Below are 20,610 nucleotides of genomic sequence, written 5' to 3' on the forward strand. Positions count from 1 at the left end.
AGATTAAACGGTAGTCACTTATAACTGTTGAGACTCCTAGAGCTTAAGACGTGTTAACATGGATAGCTTAGTGTCTAATAACATCTCTGTGTTATGATGAATGGAGTATGAGAATTATGTCATACAGTGCAGATTGTAGATCGGCTCTTTTAGGAAATTTCTGAATGTACCAGACGGGATTCGAACCCCAGTCTCCCGCATGGTAAGGGACACCTAAGGCCAAACCACTATTATATAGCCTCTCCCTTGAACAGGGGAGATATTTGAAGAAGTAGTAGTACTTTGGACTGTCTTTGACACTGTAATGGGCTTTGGACTGATATAGACAGAGACAAAGCTGTTCATGTAAAAGATGGTTGCGTACTGAGCAACACAGAATCCCCACATGCTGACTGCGTGTTTTAATTTCATTGTGGTTCAAGCATAGGATGTTGCTGTGCATTTGATCGCTTGGATATGGGTGTGCATGCTTTGTTTATTATATATTTGTATTTCTTCATGGAATAATAACCTCCTATCCGTGGCAGCAGACCAAAATGATGGCGATTTATAAAATACTTTGAATTAGATAGGGTTTTCATTGTGTACATTGCACTGTAAATGATGTCCCACAGAAAGTAATGCTCACTCGAGCACTTTGATGTCATTATTGAATGCACGTCATCCTGGCTTGAAACCTTGAAACATTATTGGTCCACGATCCAAACTTGGGTCCCGACCCACGAATTGGGAAACAGTGGGTTATAGGGTGTCTGCTTTGTCTCCAAGAGTTCATATGAGAGTGGGATGGCCTTCCTACCCTAAGACTAGTCACTAGTGCATAGAAATATTGAAATATCTGACTGACGACTGCATTTGTCTCTTTACCAAACAGACAAATGTCCACACAAGTCTCAATACAGATTAAGTGCCAGGCCACAGTTCAAAAGAAACTTTATTGGTCATTAATACATAAAACACAATAAATTCTACTGAGCATGCTCACAACTCAGCCGGTGACATTACGAGAACATCATCAGTACACAGAGGAGAGAGAGAACGCAGGGGGGGCTGGAATATGCGCCAAGTTCACACCCCAAGGTTTTAAAAAGTTGAACTTTTATCCCAATTCATAATAGTTCAAGCCAAGAACAGGAGAAGCCCCTCTGTTCTTGGCTTGAACACTTCCGCAGTTCCCGAGGCATTCGAGCTTGGCCACAGGCAGGAATTTGAGGGTACCGAGCGAGGAGACCCTTATAGGACCTGCATGGAAGAGAGGCTGTGAGAGAAGGAGGAAGTTGACAGGAACAGGTTCATAAAGCTCGCCCTTGTCAAGACAGTAACAAACCAGTGGGGCTGAAGAAGTCGGACCTTCCCGTTAAATGTGCTGCAGTCCCCAAATTTCTTAAGACCGTTTCCGTCTATGAGTGCAGAGATTTGTTGTTCTTTGTAATGTTATACTCATGCGATTTGGATGCATTCGTTTGTTGATTAGCTATTTTTGAAGAATTGTGAACAATTTAGAATTATTATTTTTTTGCCTATGACATGCCCAACAACATAGGAATGCCAGGTTGAAGTCTACCTGTGGGTTTTATAAATATTCAACCAACGAAAAGTATTAACACAGGTTTGTGACTAAATAATAACTATATTGGAACACAGATTCTTTGTTCCATTTTCTGGGAAGTAATGGTTTTGGACATACAAGATTTCCAGCTAACAGTTACGATATGCATCTTATATACTCTATATAAGAGGTTTGTTTTTTAACAGCGCAAAGGAATACAAATGTTTACTTTTAAAACCTTTGGGGGACACTTCACGCACATGTCCAACGAGCCGGACGGCCCAACAAGCTTTAACATGTATTTGTCAATGTTGTGCAACAGAAGCAGAGGGGGGGAACCCTATCCCAGTGGAACGTCAAGGACCCTCAATTTGGTATGCATTAGGTCACAGAGTACCCCCATAACTCTGAGAGTGGGCAAATGGAACCAACTGGACCCGTTCCATTTGGTTCCACTTGCACACTCCGAGTTACAAAACTGGAAGTGTCCATTTGGTTCCTAACCTTCAATCGTTTCGCTGGGGCCCCGGAACCCACTTTGAGAACCACTGCCATAGGCTTCTAAAACTGACTTTCACTGATGTGTGTTCCGTCTTCTGTGTGATCAGCATTTGTACATGAAAAATAAAAATCATCAATTATTTATGAGTATCACTGTCACAAGTGAGTGTGTATGTTTGCCATCGTTGCTCTCGGGCAGAAACCTTGTACCTCCATATTTCAACCTTTTGCGTCTTTTTGTAAATTAACGTCCCACTACAACAGTGTCACGCTAAAAATAGTGAAAATAGTCGAACACAACATGTCACATTGCGACTATTTGCCATCTTAGAAACTTAGTTTACCCATTAAGACCTGAGGCCGATTCTACTTAACGCCTTCTAAATCAGTAGTTCTCACAACTTCAAGTTTTATCAAAAATGTTCAAAATAAGCAGATGCACACTCACTCGCTGTGAGCTTGTAAGTCTGTTATTTTTGAATAGCGAACGCAAAAACATAAAATGACACGGATGCTTTCCCCATTTTAATGGGTTAATGTGAAAATGAAAAGTGATTCATTCCGTCTGAGTAAGTAATTTATTGAACCAGTGAAAAGTATTAACAAGAGCTTGTGAGTAAATAAGAACTACATTGGATCCATTGGAACACAGGTTCTTTTTTTCTTTCTATTTTCCGGAGAGTAACGGTTCTTTTGGACATAGAAGGTTTCAGCCCGACAGCGACGCTATATTTGTGTGGATGTAGTTAGTCTTGCGTGGTCAGACTGTTGCCTCCCACAATTTTCAAATGCTTCCGGTCATACAGTCTGGAGCAGCGGAAGCTCTGAACATGATCAAGCGGGTGTGACGCCTCCTCTCCGATTCCGTTTCACCTTTACAGTTGCGCTAATTTATTCGAATATAAATCAAAATCATCTAAGCACATGTAGCTTGCTGCTTAGCAGAAATGGAAATTGAAAAATGAAATGTAAAGATATTTTAAGATATATTTTCGTGAACGGAAATGACAAAAAGATGACCCTCTCGGATTTCGAGAGGTGTAGTTCCAGACTATGTGGCATTCGGAGATTGTGGAATAGTTGTCTGCACGAGACTAATGTGGATGTGTAGTTGACATTGTGTACATCAGAGTTTCTCTGCTGTAGTGGTGGTGAGCAGAGTCTCTCTGTCCAGCAGAAGCTCTCCATATCTCTGCTGTAGCTCTCTCTCTCGCTCCATCTGTCTCTCCACGTCCTCACGCAGGGCCTGAGACACACACATACACCTGTCAAAACCCTTGTCTCATGGGTATAACGTGCTGTATATCCCATTTAGACCTGAGGCTGATTCTAAAACAGAAACGCCTTCTAAATCCTAACAGTTTTCTGAGAAACATCTGTTGTGTTCAAAATAATAATATATAGCAACATCTAAATTGCTGTCCCGGATTGAAAGGTAAAAAGACGTATAGGTTAAACTGGTCTAAATGAGATATAGTACGTCATACCTCTTGTCTCCTGGTATAAAGTACTGTATATCGTTGCTGTCGGGCAGAAACCTCATACTGTATCTCCATTCTCCATGTTTTGACTTTTTGTGTTTTTTCGTAAATGAAAGCCCAACTTGATCATTCTACAGTGTCACACAAAAGCATCAAAAGTAGCAGATCTGCAAGCTCGAAACGCGGTGCAAAGCGACACGTTTTGAAGCTTGAGGATCTGCTACTTTTGAATTTGAATCCTGAAAAGTAACAGTTTTGGACATATGAGGTTTCCACCCAACAGAGACTATGTATGTCATACCTCTTTTCTCATGGGTATAAAGTAATGTATATAGCATGTCATGCCTCTTTTCTCCTGGGTACAAAGTAATGTATTTAGTATGTCATACCTCTTTTCTCCTGGGTATAGCGGTATCTTCTTGTTTCTTCAGCTGACTGAAGGTCTGGAGTTCAGTAGCTGCTTGTTCAACCTAGTAAGACAGAAAGAGAAGCTTCTATAACCAGCAGGTATATCTTCTGTATAACAGCAGGTATATGACATTATATCATAATGTAATATACAGTTATGGCCCCATGACTATTGGGATGCCTGCAATTTATCTGATCCTAAACCACTCATCCTTGAGAACCAGTGGTTTAGTGCAGGTACAGTGTGTGTGTGTGTGTGTGTGTGTGTGTGTGTGTGTGTGTGTGGTATCTGCTCCCACAATGAGTGGTTTAGTGCAGGTACAGTGTGTGTGGAACCTACCTGCTCCCACAGCTCGCCGTGCTGCTTCAGAAGGCCCAGCGCTCTGGACTGAAAACCTCCCAGGAGGACCTTGAGTTTCTTCTCCAGCTTAGCTGCTCTACGAGCCTCTGCCGTCATGTGACCACGGTTCACCTACACACACACACACACACACACACAGTTGATAGTTTTAGGACAGTCCCACACGCCACAACTCAGGCTTGAATTTGAATCCTGAAAAGTACGTTTTGGACAAATGAGGTTTCCACCCGACAGTGACGATATAATAATAATGATAATATACCGTAATCAATGTGAAATACAAACTATGCTGGTATGAATGTCCCACAATGCAATGCGGCAGCTGCGACAACAACCAAAACTATGTATGTCAAACATTTAATGATGAAACAGGAACATGTATGTGTAGTAACTCTGCTTTGTCAGAAGATGGGGCAGTTTCCTAACATTCCGTGTTGTCTGATTAGCACATACAAAAGTACATTGAAAAATAGCATGCTTATTAGTTATGTAGCATGCCGTATGTGATTTCGGTACGCAGTCTCAGAAATGAACCGACTTGAGGCCACTTCAACACGATGCCAGGTGGAAATCTGAGAGTAATATTGTATTACTTTTCTGCATTCACCCAGCAGATGTTTTGCTCAGATGAACACTGTGGGGAACTGTTGGGGATTAAAGGGGTAGTTAACCCCAAAAAGTATTTTTTTTCTATCAATTACACACCCTGAAGCCTTGAATTCATGGAGATTTTTTCATTATGTCGTATTCCTGTGCCAATAATTTGATGACCTGCGAAGTCTCTGGTAGGAGACTCAAACGCAGGTAAATTGAGTCTGCGCCTGTCATCAAATTATTGGCTTAGGAATGTGACATCCATGAATTCAAGGCTTCACAGGGGTGTGTAATTGATAGAAAATAGGTATTTTTTTGGATGAATTACTCCTTTAAGAGGTGTATATTGCTCGGGGATCCAACACGTAGATGGGTGAGCCCAGGGTCGAACGGTGACCTGCTGATTACCAGATGGCCTTTCCACCCACTCGACTATGGCCGCCCATTCATATCGTCTCTGTCAAGTGGAAACCTCATCTCCAAAACTGTTATTTTTCAGGATTCAAATGAAAAAGAAAAGTAGCAGATCTACAAGCTCGAAACTAGTCGCTTCGCGCAACGTTTCCAGCTTGCAGATCTGCTACTTTTGAGTGACGCTGTAGTGTGATCAAGTAGGGCGTTAATTTACCAAAAAAACACAAAAAGAGGTTTCTGTCCGACAGCAACGATATGTGGTGTGTCCATGTGTGTACTTCTCACCTCTAGCTTTTTCTCCAGGCTTTCAATGCGGTCTTTCTTGGATGCCAAGTTAGCTCTGGTGTACCTGCCCTGACCCGCTAGATACAGCACCTACACACATGACATGGAGAGAGAGGAGAAACAGTCTTGAGACAAGCTGAGAGTGGACATTTTAGCTTCACTGATTGAAAAGAGACACGAGGGTTAACCCATTAAGACCTGATGCGATTCTTTAAAAAAATCTAAATCCTAACAGTTTTTGGGAAAAAAAAAAAAAATGTTTTCAAGATTTTTCAAAAATAGCAGATCTACAAGCTCATAGCGCGGCACCGAGTGCCGCGCTATGAGCTTGTATATCAGCTATTTTTGAATAGCCAAAGAAATCTAAAGTGACACAGATGCGTTCCAGGTCTTAAGCATTAGTGAGTGTTGGTTACCTGTCCGTAGCATTCTTCCCAGACCTGGCAGTAGGCCTCCATGCTGAGGTCACCGTGTCCCATTCCAGCCTTGACCACCTCCATCTCTGCTGTCAGCAGCGCTGAGGCCTGCACCATCAAATGGTAGACAGTCACTCAACTGCTTAATCACATGTGCATATAGTATGCCACCAATATCATAACTTCATCTACACATAATTACACCATCACCCACCACTGACAGAAGACAACAAGTGGGATAGCATAACTAATAATAATAAATAACACCAAGTGTGTCACCTGTTCCATCTCCTCTGTGCTGATTGGCTGGTAGGAGTGCGAGTCCAGGTAGGCTATGTGAGAGGCGTTGTTAGACGTGGAGGCGGGCCCTCTGGCCTTGCTGCGCTGCAATTGGCTGGCGGCGTTGAGCGACGGGTGATGCAGGCAGTCGTGGTGCAGCATGGTGATCATCTCCTGTTTGATCATCTCCTCTGCCAACTGGAGGTCAGAGAGGGGCTCCAAGGAGGCGGGGCGAAGGATGGACTCATTGACCTGGAGATAAACACACACACACACACACACACACACACACACACACACACACACACACACACACACACACACACACACACACACACACACACACACACACACACACACACACACACACACACACACACACACACACACACACACACACACACGTCTTTTATGGCCTGAGCACTGGACAGAGTGTGAAGCCCTATTGTTTTTCTCTCTAAATTTTTATTACCCATTTTTTCACCCAGTGCCAATTGTCTAAGCGATCCTGGGCGCTACACTCCCTCTGCCAGCCTAGGGAGACCCTAGAGCCGAGCTCATGCCTCCTTCAATGCATGAGCTAGCAAGCCGCTTCTTATCATCTGACAGGGGGGAGGTTCCCTGGTTAGACGTAGCGTGTGGAAGTTCCTTTCCAGTTCCTTTCCCCTCCATCAGGCGCCCCGGCTGACCAGGGGGAGGCACTACAGAGGCCAGGATTACTACATGTTTTTGTGAGGGTACCTACCCTAGGAGACATAGGCCCTTTCACCAACCCCACCTAGGGTATGGGCACTGATGACAGGTCAGGTAGGAGAGAACACGCCCACAACGTCCCCAGCGGGAATCGAACCCAGGACCTTTTAGCTGTGAGGCGACAGCATTACCGACTGCGCCACCGTGCCCCCCTGTGAAGCCCTATTGACCAGTGTTAATTTCGTCAAAAAATGTTTGTCAGCTAGTACCTTTTTTGATTGACAAAAACGAAATAAAAACTAAGCTATGATGACTATGACAATATATTATATTATTATATATATTGACAATTTCGTCAACAAATAGAAACTAGACTAAAATGTTGGTGAGGGACTAGTGGAGAAGAGATCCAGTAGAACGAAGACAAGTCATTTTATGCTTGGTAGTGCGTGGGTGCTGCGCTCCGAAAATAGCTACTTATACATTATGCAGGTCAGGTATATCTATGTCCTATTTTAACAGGTCGCTGGCACAATGGGGCATCATGTTGAAGTGTGTGAGAGTGTGTCACCTACCTCAGTAGGTCTGGGTAGGCTCCTCTGAACAGCAGTGTGTCTCAGCTTCAGTTCCTTCTCTTTTTCTGCATCACGAACAGCCTGTAAAATACACACACACACAGAGTGTTAGTTCCAACAGCAGACAGGTATATAGCACAATATCTGTACAGTATGTGAAAGCTGTTTTTTAGTGCACTCTGCGTCTACCTGCTTGCGTGACTGAATGTCGGAGGCGTCCTCTATGAAGCCCGACTCTGTCTCGGTCTCCTCCATCTCTCTCTCCGCGTTTTCGGGAAGCACGATCTCAAAGTCGTTCTTGGGGAGCGGCAGCGACAGGAGGCCCTGCTTGAGCTGCTGCAGGCTCTCTCTCTGCTGTGGGCAGACAAACAGACCAGAAGCAGAATTCAACCACTGTTCATTCTACACATCCTCTCTGTCGGGTGGAAACATTGTAAAGTCCAAAACCGTTAATTTTCAGGAAAAAATAAATAAAAATAGAACATGTGTTCAAAAGGATCGACTGTAGTTATTATTTTGTCACAAGCTCTTGTTAATACTTTTCCTTGGTTAAGCATTTATAAAACCAACTCCTTTCACTTAATAGCAATAGCAGATCTACAAGCTCACAACCCGCCGCATCACAATGCGTTGTGAGCTTGTAGGCCGGCATTTTTGCACTACACTCTTGTACAACATGGAGGTTTCTGCCTAATGACGATGATATAAAACTAATCCACTGCTCAGTGACAGAGTGTTTACAGGTTATTTGTAATGAGTCTCTACAAAAGACCAGTTTAGTGTATTTTTTACGGCATGGCTCTGTAGAAGGCTCAGTGGTATTGTGGTTAGTGTACAACCTGAGTTGCGAGGTCAGTGTTCTATTCCCCGGCCGGGTCGTACCAAAGACTATAAACATGGGAAACAATGCCTCCCTGCTTGGCACTCAGCATCAAGGGTTGGATTAGGGGTAAGTCCCTGTGACATACTAGTGTCATGTCCAGGGGGTGTACTTGTACATTCAGGCGCCTCACACTATAGAAACAGGACACAGTGTCCTGCCCTATGGGCCACATGGCTCGGCATGGCTTACTTTGTAGAAGGATAGCCGTCTAAGGGCTAAACTAATCTCACAAAACAAATCTCTTGTGCACATAGGGTGAGGATCTCCTTTAGGATTTTAACAATTCCCTCTTACTGGTCCGATTCCTTAACTCTTTAACTGAGAGTATACATTAACAGGTCTGTAAATCTTGAGGGTGTGCAAATGGAACCAAATGTTTGCACACTCACAGACTTATGGTGGTCCTTGAAATGAAAACGTTTGAGAACCACTGGTATTGTAATTTTATATCAGACGTGAAGTCCACATACCAGCTCTGACAGCGTGATAAAAATGGTTCCAAAATGTGATGGAATCGATGGAACCGCAATGTTGGATCTGGTTCCTCCAGTTCCTATGTGCACACCGCCAGTAGGCTAACTCAGCACCTCCACTGACATTTCTAAAGAAGTGTGTGCAGTGGTGGTCAAAGTACTCAACCCCAGTACTTCTACGAGCTCTTCTACAAGCCTACAACGTATCCCAAAGGGACGCGTTGTGAGCTTGTAGAGCAGCTTTTTTTGGCAAAAAGATTTAGAAGAGGGGAAAAAAAGAGCACACCAAGTACAGAGGCAACTCATGTCCAGTTTTCCAGTATAGAGGGTTTAAATGTGGGACAACAGATATGTGCGTTATGTTACCAGGTGTTTGGCGTATGCCGGGTCCGTTAGTTGCTCCTCTGTGTTAATATTCAGCTTGTCCCGCAGTGGCGTGCGGACGGGGGTCAACCCGGGGGTCGCGGCACCACGTGGGGTCATCCCCCCTCCTGGGGCTTGAGGGGTCATGCCCTCTGCCCCCTGGCCTGCCGTGGGGGTCCTACAGGAAATTACATGATAGAGTCAAGACAAAAATGGCAGAGAATGTGTTGCTTGAAAAGTGAAATGTTTGGCTGACCAACAACTTACATTAAAAAACACATAGAACTTGTTAAAGCAAATCATTTTTTTCTGCAAGGATTGCACTGGACTGTTATTGTCTGTACATAAAATCCAAACATTTAGGAGGAACAGAGGTTTCTACTGTTAAGAGTGAACCTTGAACTGTCACAATTATTACATAATCGTAATTATTTGAGATAGTCACAATTATTTTTTGCATTCCATGTTGAAAACTTTCACATATTTTCAAAAATAGTGTAAATAGCAGCTCTACAAGCTCAAAACGCAACACAATGTGACGTGTTTTGAGCTTGAAGATCAGCTATTTCCACTATTCATGTAATAGTCAAATCAAATAACTTACATAAAAGTTATTTGTAATATCTGCCCTGTTCCAACGATAGAAACGCAATAAAATCGTTAATCGCAATTATTTCAGACGACAATTAATCGTCAGGTAAAATTTCATAATCGTGACAGCCCAACTTGAACCTTGGTTTGACTGTTGCACCCATCTGAACGGGGTGGTGAGGACACTGTTGGGTGTTTGGACATAACCTTGACCCTTGGTTTGCACCCACCTGAACGGGGTGGTGAGGACAGTGTGGTTTGCACCCACCTGAATGGGGTAGTGAGGACAGTGTTGGGCGTTTGGACCTGCTGCCGTGTAGGTGTGACTCCACTGAAGTCACTCTGGTGCAGCGGGGTGTTGAGACCACCTTTCAGGGGGGTGTCTATGTTGGTCAGAGCCATCAGGTTCTGAGCTTCCTGCAAACACAAACACACACAGCTTAGGTCAGGGGTTTTCAACAGGGTGTTCTCAGAGTTACTACAGGGGGCCGCCAAATCTTTGTGTGATAGGATTTTTTCTCTTTTTTTAAGTGGTTAAATGTCTTAAAATACAAATTAACATGAATCCAACATAGAGTGATGATAGTGTTGTCAAACAAGTCTATGAAGCTATATATGAAAGGTTGAATCTACAATACAATTTATACAATATGTAGTGGGGGTCTCTGCTTCATCGCTCTCTCAGTCAAGGGGTCCTTGGCCTGAAATACGTTGAAGACCTCTGGCTTAGGTTAAACTCCTCATAACGCTGAATTCACACCAGCAGCGTCACGACATTGGTATGAAAATCAGAACTTCTGCGCTAGTGCACAGAGCGTCCAACCAATAGGCGTGAAGTAGGCATATACACTTGCTACCACAGAAAAAGACTACTGTATGAAAGTGGCTAATTTTAATAACAGATCCCCAGTAAAGTGACAATTTAAGGATTCTTTTATTTTAATACCTAATAAAAGGAAAAAATAGAAAAATGAGAAAAGAAATGAAAAAAATACCACTACGGCATGAAAAATATTCAACAAACTATACTATAAACAATTGTCAAACATTGGCCAAATTGTCAAATATTACCTAAGAAAATTGTAGGTAGGCCATTTTCACAATATTATCTGTGTGGAACCAAGTCAAACTAAATGTAATGCCTCAACTCCTACAATTCCAAGTGCTTGTCAGGGTGGGGGGTCCCCAGTTCAAATATGATTATTTTGGGGGGTCACAGCTGGAAGATTTTGGGAACCTGTGCTATAGCGCAGTGGTTCTCAGCCTTTTCAGGCCGCGACCCCCCAAAATAATCATATTTGAACTGAGCATTTTGTTCAACTGTTCCATTGTGAAAATAGCCGATCTACAAGCTCCTAAGGCGTTGTGAGCTTGTAGATCGACTATTTTCACAATTTTAGCCTTTCTTACACTATTTGACAATTTGGCCAATGTTTTATATATAGTTTGTTGATTATTATTGATGCAGTAATGGTCTTTTCCTTTGTTTTTGTTGTTTAGTTATTAGAAAGGTCTTAAGGGTCCTTAAATTGTCACTTCACTGTCATCTGGGGACGCCCCCAAAATCATGTGGGGACCCCCCTGGGGGTCCCGACCCACAGGTTGAGAACCCCTGCTATAGTGAGTGTGTGTAAGGTCACCTGCAGTATCTTGTCCTGGGCGGCGGGGGTGCGGGGCGTGCGCAGGCCCGTCCCCATGGCATTGGTGACGCTGTACTCTGACAGCAGCGTGGAGGAGGCGGAGTCAGTCAGGTCGTTCTCCTCGGCCGCCTGGCGGGCCACCTCGCTGGCCACGCCCAGTTTCACCACTTCCTCCAGCTCAGCGTCGCTGATCTATGAAGAAACAATTTAAATAAAGAGTCAGTCAAAAAGAGTTCAAGTAATAAGAGTCAAAACACCCACTAGTGCACCACACCAAGTAGGCCGGTCCCAATTGTTATATCGTTGCTGTCGGGGCAGAAAACTCTTATCTCCATATTCTAACTTTTTGTGTTTTTTTCCGTAAATTCATTAATTAATTCACGCGACCGGGATGGTTTACCAGGCTAATGAAAAGGTTTGAGCAGCACTGACCTGAGGAGCGGGCAGCACCAGCTTGGAGCGCTTCTTGGTGAACTCAGCCACGCCGCTGGTCTGCAGGATGGCAGACGGCAGGTCACTCTCCTTCTTCTTCTTGATCTTCGACTTGTCCTTCTTCCTGTCCCTCTCCTCACGCTCACTGGGCAGACACACACACACACACACACACACACGTATTAGCATATGGTTAACCATGTGAAATATGTTTGTGTTTTTTTTACCTTTCCATGCTGCACAAACTGGTCTTTGAAACAGCACCTTAAGAAACATTGTACCTGCTGCTACTTTCTTCCATATTGTATGTACAGTATATATATATCATTATTTGTTCTATTTAACCTGTTTTCTATCTCTTTCACTTTGCTCTCACTTCACGTGTGCCCGCTGGCCTAGGGGTCCAGACGCACACATATAAGCTCTAAAGCAGCCTGGTTCAAATCCTGATCCAGACGACCTTTGCTGCGTGTCACTTTCCGTCTCTCTCTCCCCGTTTCCTGTCAAACTATGTACTAAAAATAAAGGCAGAAAAGCCCCTAAAAATATTTTTTAACACATTCCCGGCCATTGACGCAGATCTACGTCATTTAAAAACAAATCATGTTTTTTGTAATTACGCTAGAGGGCTAGCCCGGAATCCAGCCTGCGTCACTACGTTCGGCGTTTTTTTCTCACTTAGTTTCTCAGTCTGGAAAGCCTCCCATCTCCAAGGGAGGCGGGACATGCCATACGGCTGAAAACGAGCCGTGGCTTCTGATTGGTCTGTGGTGCGGGGCGGGACAAAAACACCAGTGTGATCGTTGTGATTCGTGATTCGTTTGAACAACATCCAATCAGCAACGACGTTGCCTACGTAACATATGTAGTTCTGCAAAAAAGGTTTCTGCGAAACGAGTCAAATAGGAGCCTTTCCAGACTGAGAAATTAAGTGAGAAAAAAGAAATCCGCCGAACGTAGTGAATCAGGCTGGATCCCAGGCTACTAGAGGGCGCCCTTCACCAATCTATGAATGATCCCTTGACTGCGAGAGAATGATGGAAGCAGAAATGAAGTCATCCCAAAAAAAGTCACTCCATCCGATCCCGTTATGAGATTTAGAAAAACTTTTGTTCAGGTGGATAGACGAGATCCTTCCCCCCCAGACAGCTTTTGTATACATCCGTGTCCACATCGTGGCTTCTGTAGATCTCTGTGGATCGTCAAAAAAAAAAAACTGGCAGTGGCGGATGAATTAATTCATTAGCAGCCTACCTGGCAGTGAATGTGTTAAAACAAATTAAGGAGCGTGCATGAAAAAAATTACCCCCTGCTTTACATCTATAAAACTGTGATCTGACAAATAAAAAACATTCTGATTCTTTATTAACCAGATGAACCCTAGCGGCCCTATTCTGGGCATGTCATGTCTGGGCAAGATAAAACATTTATTGAATAGGGGTTCCATGGCCTTTGTGCTATGGCTGGGGGTCCTTGAATTCACTTGTGTACAGTGTAAAATGTCATCTTTTTCTTTTGTGTGCTTTTTACCCATTTTTCTCCCCAATTTCCTCCCCACGCACATTTGTGTGTTGCCACTGCTGTTGTATCCTACCTGCCAGTGAGAAGCCCCTACCGGGAAGACGTAGAGCCTTCGTCCTACTCCTCCTGTCCAACACTCCCCTGCCCGCCCCAGCCCGTAGGAATTATGTGCAGTGACAAATATCACCCTCCCCGCCAAGCGTCCCTCCACCGAACACGGGCCAATTGTGTTTCGTATAGACACTCGACAAGGCCGGATGCACCACGGTGGATTCGAACCCACAACCTCTGCGGCACCACACCGCCACCCGAGCGCCTGCAGTATCTTAACGTTATTGACATTGTGTGTGTGTGTGTGTGTGTGTGTGTTACTCACTTGCGCAGCTCTCCGTCCAAGTGCTGCTGTCTGAGGCGTTTGAAGTTTGGCTCCAGAGCGTTGTACTGCTCCATGCTGGTGTCATAGAAACCCTGCAGCAAAGAGAGAGAAATGGTGCATAATTATAGATCATTTGTTCTCAAAGTGGAGTCTGTGGACCCCCAGGGATCCCAAGCAAAAGTAGTTAACATAGTATCACAATCATTTTAACTACTTTATCCATTTATAAGTTTGACATTAAAAATAGCATTTTTTTTTTTTTTTTTTTTTTTAAGCTTGAAAGAATTGGAAAATATAGAATAACACAAATCTTCTCTTCTGGGGGTTCCCTGGCACAAAACCTTTTCAGATGGGGGTCTGTGGTCAAATAAATATAATTTTGGAGGTTCATGAAGAAGTTTGAGAACCACTGATATAGATTAACCCCAGGGAAGTTAAATTGATTCGTTTGATTTAACTGTTGCACACTCTCTCTCAATGGCTCCGAGCGGTTGGAGGTGGGAACTCTGTACTGTAGGACCAGCTCGTTACCTGAGATGGTTTCTTCTCAAAGGGGATTTCGGCGTTGTAATCGACACCTCGCTTCTTCTTCCTCTTCTTCTGGATGTCTATTCCTGCTGCTCGCAACTCCCTGCGCTTCTGCAGCGCTGCCAACCGCCTAGTAGAGAGAGGTAGAGAGACAGAGAGACAAGGGCATGAGAGGTATAGAAGTATAGAAGAATTTGAGAGATAGACATTATGAGAACCATATTCCTGGTCGTTGTTTTATCATTAAAAAGATTTTAAAAGATTAGATTTACAATTGGGGTTAGGGTCAGGAAGGATTACGCATTTAGGCAGTCAAAAGGCATCGCAGCGTCACGCGTTGTGAGCTTGCAGATCAGCTATTTTTCAAACATTACAAAATGCCTAAATTGCTGCCCTAAAATATCGATGTCCTCACAAATATAGTGATACAAACCTGTGTGTGTGAGATACCCTAAAAACAATTAGGTGTGCAGTACCTGGCTTCCTCCAGCTGTTTCTCTCTGGCCTTCCTCTTTGCCTTCTTGCCCTGTGTGTTGGCCAGTCTGGCCCTGGCCTCTGACAGCATCTCGAGCTCATCTGTAGTTCACACACACACACACACACACACACACACACACACACACACACACACACACACACACACACACACACACACACACACACACACACACACTTCATAAGCTGCGTTCTCACCAACATATAAAATATCTTTCTAGTCGCTTGAATCGCTTCACGTTGGTCGCTGGCTGTCAAAAGTGTTCTTTCTCGTGTTCAACTAATCGCCTCTTCATGCTGTCAATCACTACACATACTGTACTGTAACTATGGAAACACTCAGTCCAGAGTTCTAATTACAGAGTTTTAATTTAGCAGCTGTGTATGTCCAAATAAGAAACACTGAGCAACTACGTTCTATTTCATGACTTAAGATATATCGATCTCATCCTCGTTTACAGTCAGCCGGCACCAGTAGCAGTACTGCCCGGCACGATTGAGCAGGCCCTCCCACTCGGTGAGACGTCACCTCGGGACTTGGGAGTAAATAGGACGCCGTTTGTTGACTCAAATACCAATTCAGGGGCTTTAGCTATAAAAATGTACACAATTTAGTGTTCATTTGGGACTCTGTAACCAAATGGACCCGTGAGGGGTGAAGGTGAATTATTTGACGTCTTAAATTATTGTGATATCGATTGAAATCACATCGCCCAGCCCTTCGTTCAAGTACCTTCGTCCATGTCAACAGGGTCGGGTCTGGCGGGCTTGGTTTCAGGGTTGGGGTCAATCTCTCCTGGTTTTAACTTCCTGGGGTCATCTCCAGCTTCCTCCTCATTGTCCTTCTGGGCAGCCTTGTCTCTGGACACACACACACACACACACACAAATAAATAATACAGACTAATAATACAGACAGATAACACAAATATCACACATATACAGATACAATATTTGTTACGGTTATTCAAGTTAACCAAAACTAACGACATAACAAAAAATAGACGTGTTAGTGTTAGGACATATTAGTCAACTGAAATGAAAAATAAAACAAGGCTTTGCAAAAAAGAAAAAAGTATAACACAAATAACCAAAACAGAATTGTGCACAACAAATGCATGTAGTGTATGAATAGATATAGTAGGACAGAAGCGTACCGCTAGGCCTGTGACAATTATTACATAATCGCCTAATCACAATTTGAGATAATTGCAATTCTTTTGCAAAATCGTCATAATCGTTTCCATGTTGAAAAATGTTCATATATTTTCAAACATTTTCCAAAAATAATAATCGAGACGTGTTTTAAGCTTGTAGATCAGCTATTTCCTCTATTTAAAAAATATATTAAATGTGTCAGTTATTTCTTTGTATATTTCTTTTATTTTTTTGTCATATCTGCCCTGTGCTAATTTGTAATTATGAAGCCAAAAACCAAACAGAAATTAGAATTGTATTCATATACATTCCAATGTTCAACGCCCAAAAACACAATTAAATTGTGTATACAATGTAATGGTCAACTTAAATGTTGTAATGGTGACAGCCCTACTGCTTACAGCAGGAACTCGTAGTGCTCCAGGCACTGAGCGGCCGTGCGTCCTATGATGGGAGCGATGGTCCTCCACTGGGTGGGCATCAGCTTGGCCAAGTGCAGCAGCTTCTCCTCCTCCTCCCTGGACCACTCTGTCTTCTTGATGCTGGGATCCAGCCATTCATACCTACACACACACAAAAGTACAGGGTAAACTGTTCCGCGCTTCTTTGTCCTTTGTTCAGGGTTGACTGCAGGTGCGGTGGTCTCAAAAACAAAGGAAAACTGTCTGGAAAACTATTGAGGAAGACTCATTAGGCAGAGACTAAGAAAATTGTATTAATTTTATATTAACATGCTCATAAAGTGCTGTGCTCAAAGTGAGGGGTGCAAAAAAGTAGCAAACATTTCGGTCCTGGGACCGAAACTGGAAATCTCTGTTCGAAAAGTTACCGCCACAACCCCATTTCGGATAAGCGGTTGAAGATGGATGGCTGGATGGATGGACAATGTAGTTATGTAGTCACAAGCTCTTGTCAGTACTTTCAATGGTTAAATGTATTGAAAACCCACAGACAATCAACCACTTTCAAAGATTTTCAGAAATAGCCACAATAGCCAATGTTCACTACACTGCACTTTTTACACCCGCGGAAGACCCCTGGGGGATGGATTGCTGAAGTGGAGCGCCGCACCAACCTTCAGCTCACAGTACTTAGTTACCCAAGCTCTCATCACACGAGTGAGTTAGCGTTGTCCGGTATCAAACCCTTGTGATTCAAAAGGCGAGCACTCTACCAACTGAGCTACACAGGCACAAATACAACAATGATACATAGCAATCATATCATATGATCATCGGCACTTGATTGGTATTGACCAATATGCAAGTTCAGGCATCAGAATAGCGAAGGTAAGCTAAGTTGGGCCATGTTATTCATTAATCACAGGAATCATTAAATAATTGCAGTCTTGTCAAATTTGGTCAAAAAGGACACATTTGGGATTTGGACTTAAACTCCCCCTTTTCTCTCGTTAACATCCAGCAACGTCAAGTGGATGTAATCCGAAACAAGACAACAATCTGACTTGCTTGAACACTTTTAGCAATTTATCTCAAAAGTCATTCATTTCAACCCACCACTCGGATCCACAGTACCATAAATGTTAAAATAATAATAATAATAATAATAATACACACACACACACACACACACACCCTTTCTTTTATCCTTACCATCTGGCTTTACATTGTTTGGCAGACTTGCGATGCAGCAGAGAGGCAATACGAGACCATTGGTTTTTGCCATATTTCATCACAGCCGCCTTCAAGATCTCATCCTGGATAAATAAGACACAATTGTAGTTAAAATAATAGGCAGATAATAAAACCAAAGCAGAATCAAAAAGACAATCATTAACAGTCGCACACGGTCAGAATCATGCTAGCTTATATTAGGACAGTGATTCACAAGCCTTTTAAACTAGCTCCAATTTGTATAAGATTTGTATCCCTAGGACCCCAATATAATAACAAGTTTATTGTGAGACGTGATTTGGTCTGTCAATGGGTCCATAAGTCCTTTACTGACATGCACATTAAAGCACCATGGTCAGGCTGCCTGCGTAGGTCACAATTATTACATAATCATCTAATAGAATTTACTTGAGATAATCGCAATTTTGTCATAAGCGTCATAATCGTTACCGTTTTTGAAAATCTTTCAAATGTTAAGAAAGCAGAAATAGCAGATCTACAAGCTTACAAGCGTCACAAAGTGACACATTGTAAGCTTGTAGATCAGCATTTTTTTTAAAAGTATCAAATCATTAAATATGTCTGTCATTACTTGGTATATTTAAGACATTTGTGTGCCCTTTAGACGTTTTTGATTACCAAGCCTAAAAGGCCAGGCAGAAATGTTTTATTGATGTTGCCATGTCCAATCAATGACAAAAACAAATTAAATTGTTAATCGCAATTATTTATAGGACAATGAATTGTCAACTTAAATGTTGTAATCGTGACAGCCTAATAACTGGAAATGTTTTACTATTGATAGATGTATTCATTATATCTATCTATCCATCTATGTGCTGTAGGAAATAAAGATGCAGTAACAGTGGAAACATTCTTGAAAGTTATCTAGTTGTATTTTGATCGATTAAATACTTAAAAAAGGATAACACAAAACAGTACTGGAGACTTGTTTCCATTGTGGTCCTATGTATTCAACACATCAACATAGCAAATATTACCAAAATACATGTCATCAACAAATACAAAACACTATATATTTCCTTGTACAGGTATAATTTTAAGATTAAGTTTAAGATTAACTATCAATCATTCCGCTGGGGATCCCTGGACACCCCTCAAAGTCCCCCTGGAGGGTCCCCAGACCACATGTTGAGAACCACTGCATTAGTACATAGTGCAATGCTGCTTGCAATGTATATGAAGTACTACTGATGCATGCAGGCTCCAGTAGCCAACTTACTAGCGTTACTGGTTTTCTATGGTCTTTTTTGGCAATGATAGCATTTGTATTATAAAGCATGTTGATACATGTACAATATATACATATATGTATAAAGTAAACTAAAATGTTAATGCGTCAAAACACTGTTAGCCAAGTAGGATACTTGGTTTGGGAGTAGCGGCTACATGCTAATTAAAACCCCGTTGACTTTAGTTATTGCTGGTTAGCTTCTTGGCTAACCTGGTTAGCATCGTGCTAACCATGTAAACACGTACCTCCGTGTTGCGCCAAACGCCTCCTTTAATCATAATTCGCGGCATTTTTGCGGCGGTTTGTTTTTCTCTCCTTCAAAAAAAAAAGAATAAACACTGGACCTCAGTGTATCCAGATGTTTAATGCAAAGACGTTGACAAAATGACCAGACAAACAAACAAACCAAAGTACATGAAATGAATAAAGAGACCAGCCGCTCGAGCGTGTATCACACCGGAAACACGAACTGCCAGCCGCCCGCAATGGATCCTGGTTACAAGTAGTGTTGCCAGATTATGTGAGAGAAATAAGCAACCAGGTCTATGAAAAAAAGCCCAAAAGAATATTTGAAAATAGCAGATCTACAAGCTCCAACGTATTGCAGCAGATTAATGACATAAATTGTTCACTTTGTGATTGATTGATTGATTGATTGATTGATTGATTGATTGATTGATTGATTGATGTACTTTATTTAGTAAGACATGAGAACATCAGTACATGGAAGAGTACAAATTCACAATACAAGGTCTACTAAACTGGAAGACTCATTAAGCACTGAGCTTGTTTAAGATGAGATCCCCATGCACACAAATCATGATGACATATAAGAGACAGACAAATATACACACTACTATACAGAATGTCATACAATCAGCATACAGGTTTCTGGTATGAAGAGTGAAAAAAAAAAGTACAAGAGAAAAAATATATAAAAAAGGGGGGGGGGGGGGGTAGGGGGGTAGGTTAAGACTTAGACAGGGGCCATTTTCGAATTGCAGCCTCCTGAAGGTGTATCTTTAGGGTACGATATACGATACGATACGATACGATACTACTAAAACTAGGGTAGTTTTGAAAGTGAGTAGGGTTTTACACTCCTTTACTCCTTTTGGTAGGGCGTTCCACATTTTTGATGAATAGCATGAGAACGCGTTCATTCACTTTGTTGAGCCAAATCTGGGGTGAACATGATTCGTGGAGCTGCCTCTGGTGTTATGATCGTGGACTTCATTAACATTTTGGAAGTATTTTGACAAATACAGGGGGATCCCAATGTTGTGGTGTATCTTGAAGACCAGGCCCATAGCAAGTTGCTGTACTCTGTCCTCAACCCTAAGCCATCCAATTCTAGCAAAATGAGCAGGGGGGATGGATGGGTTTTGTGATTGAGGCCAAGAAGTAGCCTTACTAGCCTTGTTTCTAAGGCCTTGGAGGTGTTGTGATACCATGAAGTGCATGCATAATCATAATAACCTTGTATGAGGGCCCCTGCAAGAATCTTCAGAGTATTCTTACTGACTATATAGACGTCCAATCCTATACAAAAAGTGTATTCTTTGGTTTACCTGTTTGATCACTCTTTCGGCGTTTTTGTTACCGGAGAGGTTTGCCTCCAAAATGGAACCCAGGTAATTTCCTCCTTTCTTGTGATAACATCATCACCCACTTTGATCGTGAAACTCTCAGCCTTGCTAAGGTT

General features: G+C 42.5%; 1 protein-coding gene across 1 annotated transcript; it reads right to left on the reverse strand.

Annotated features, from left to right (window-relative positions):
- Positions 1-916: 916 nt before the first annotated feature.
- cdc5l (CDC5 cell division cycle 5-like (S. pombe)) lies at positions 917-19,356 on the reverse strand. The gene is made up of 19 exons (XM_084076734.1): positions 19,151-19,356; positions 17,630-17,733; positions 16,418-16,579; positions 15,592-15,719; positions 14,840-14,939; positions 14,367-14,493; positions 13,836-13,927; positions 11,939-12,083; positions 11,507-11,698; positions 10,135-10,283; positions 9,279-9,453; positions 7,746-7,910; positions 7,557-7,637; positions 6,289-6,540; positions 6,010-6,117; positions 5,594-5,683; positions 4,280-4,411; positions 3,921-4,001; positions 917-3,296 (listed from the first exon to the last, which is right to left on the reverse strand). Exons 1-19 carry the CDS (start codon positions 19,193-19,195, stop codon positions 3,177-3,179), a joined length of 2,448 nt encoding a protein of 815 aa, XP_083932860.1. The 5' UTR covers positions 19,196-19,356; the 3' UTR covers positions 917-3,176.
- Positions 19,357-20,610: the final 1,254 nt, after the last annotated feature.

The sequence above is a fragment of the Gymnoscopelus microlampas genome, assembly GCF_963454915.1.
Source record: "Gymnoscopelus microlampas genome assembly, chromosome: 13".
NCBI classification, from domain to species: Eukaryota; Metazoa; Chordata; class Actinopteri; order Myctophiformes; family Myctophidae; genus Gymnoscopelus; species Gymnoscopelus microlampas.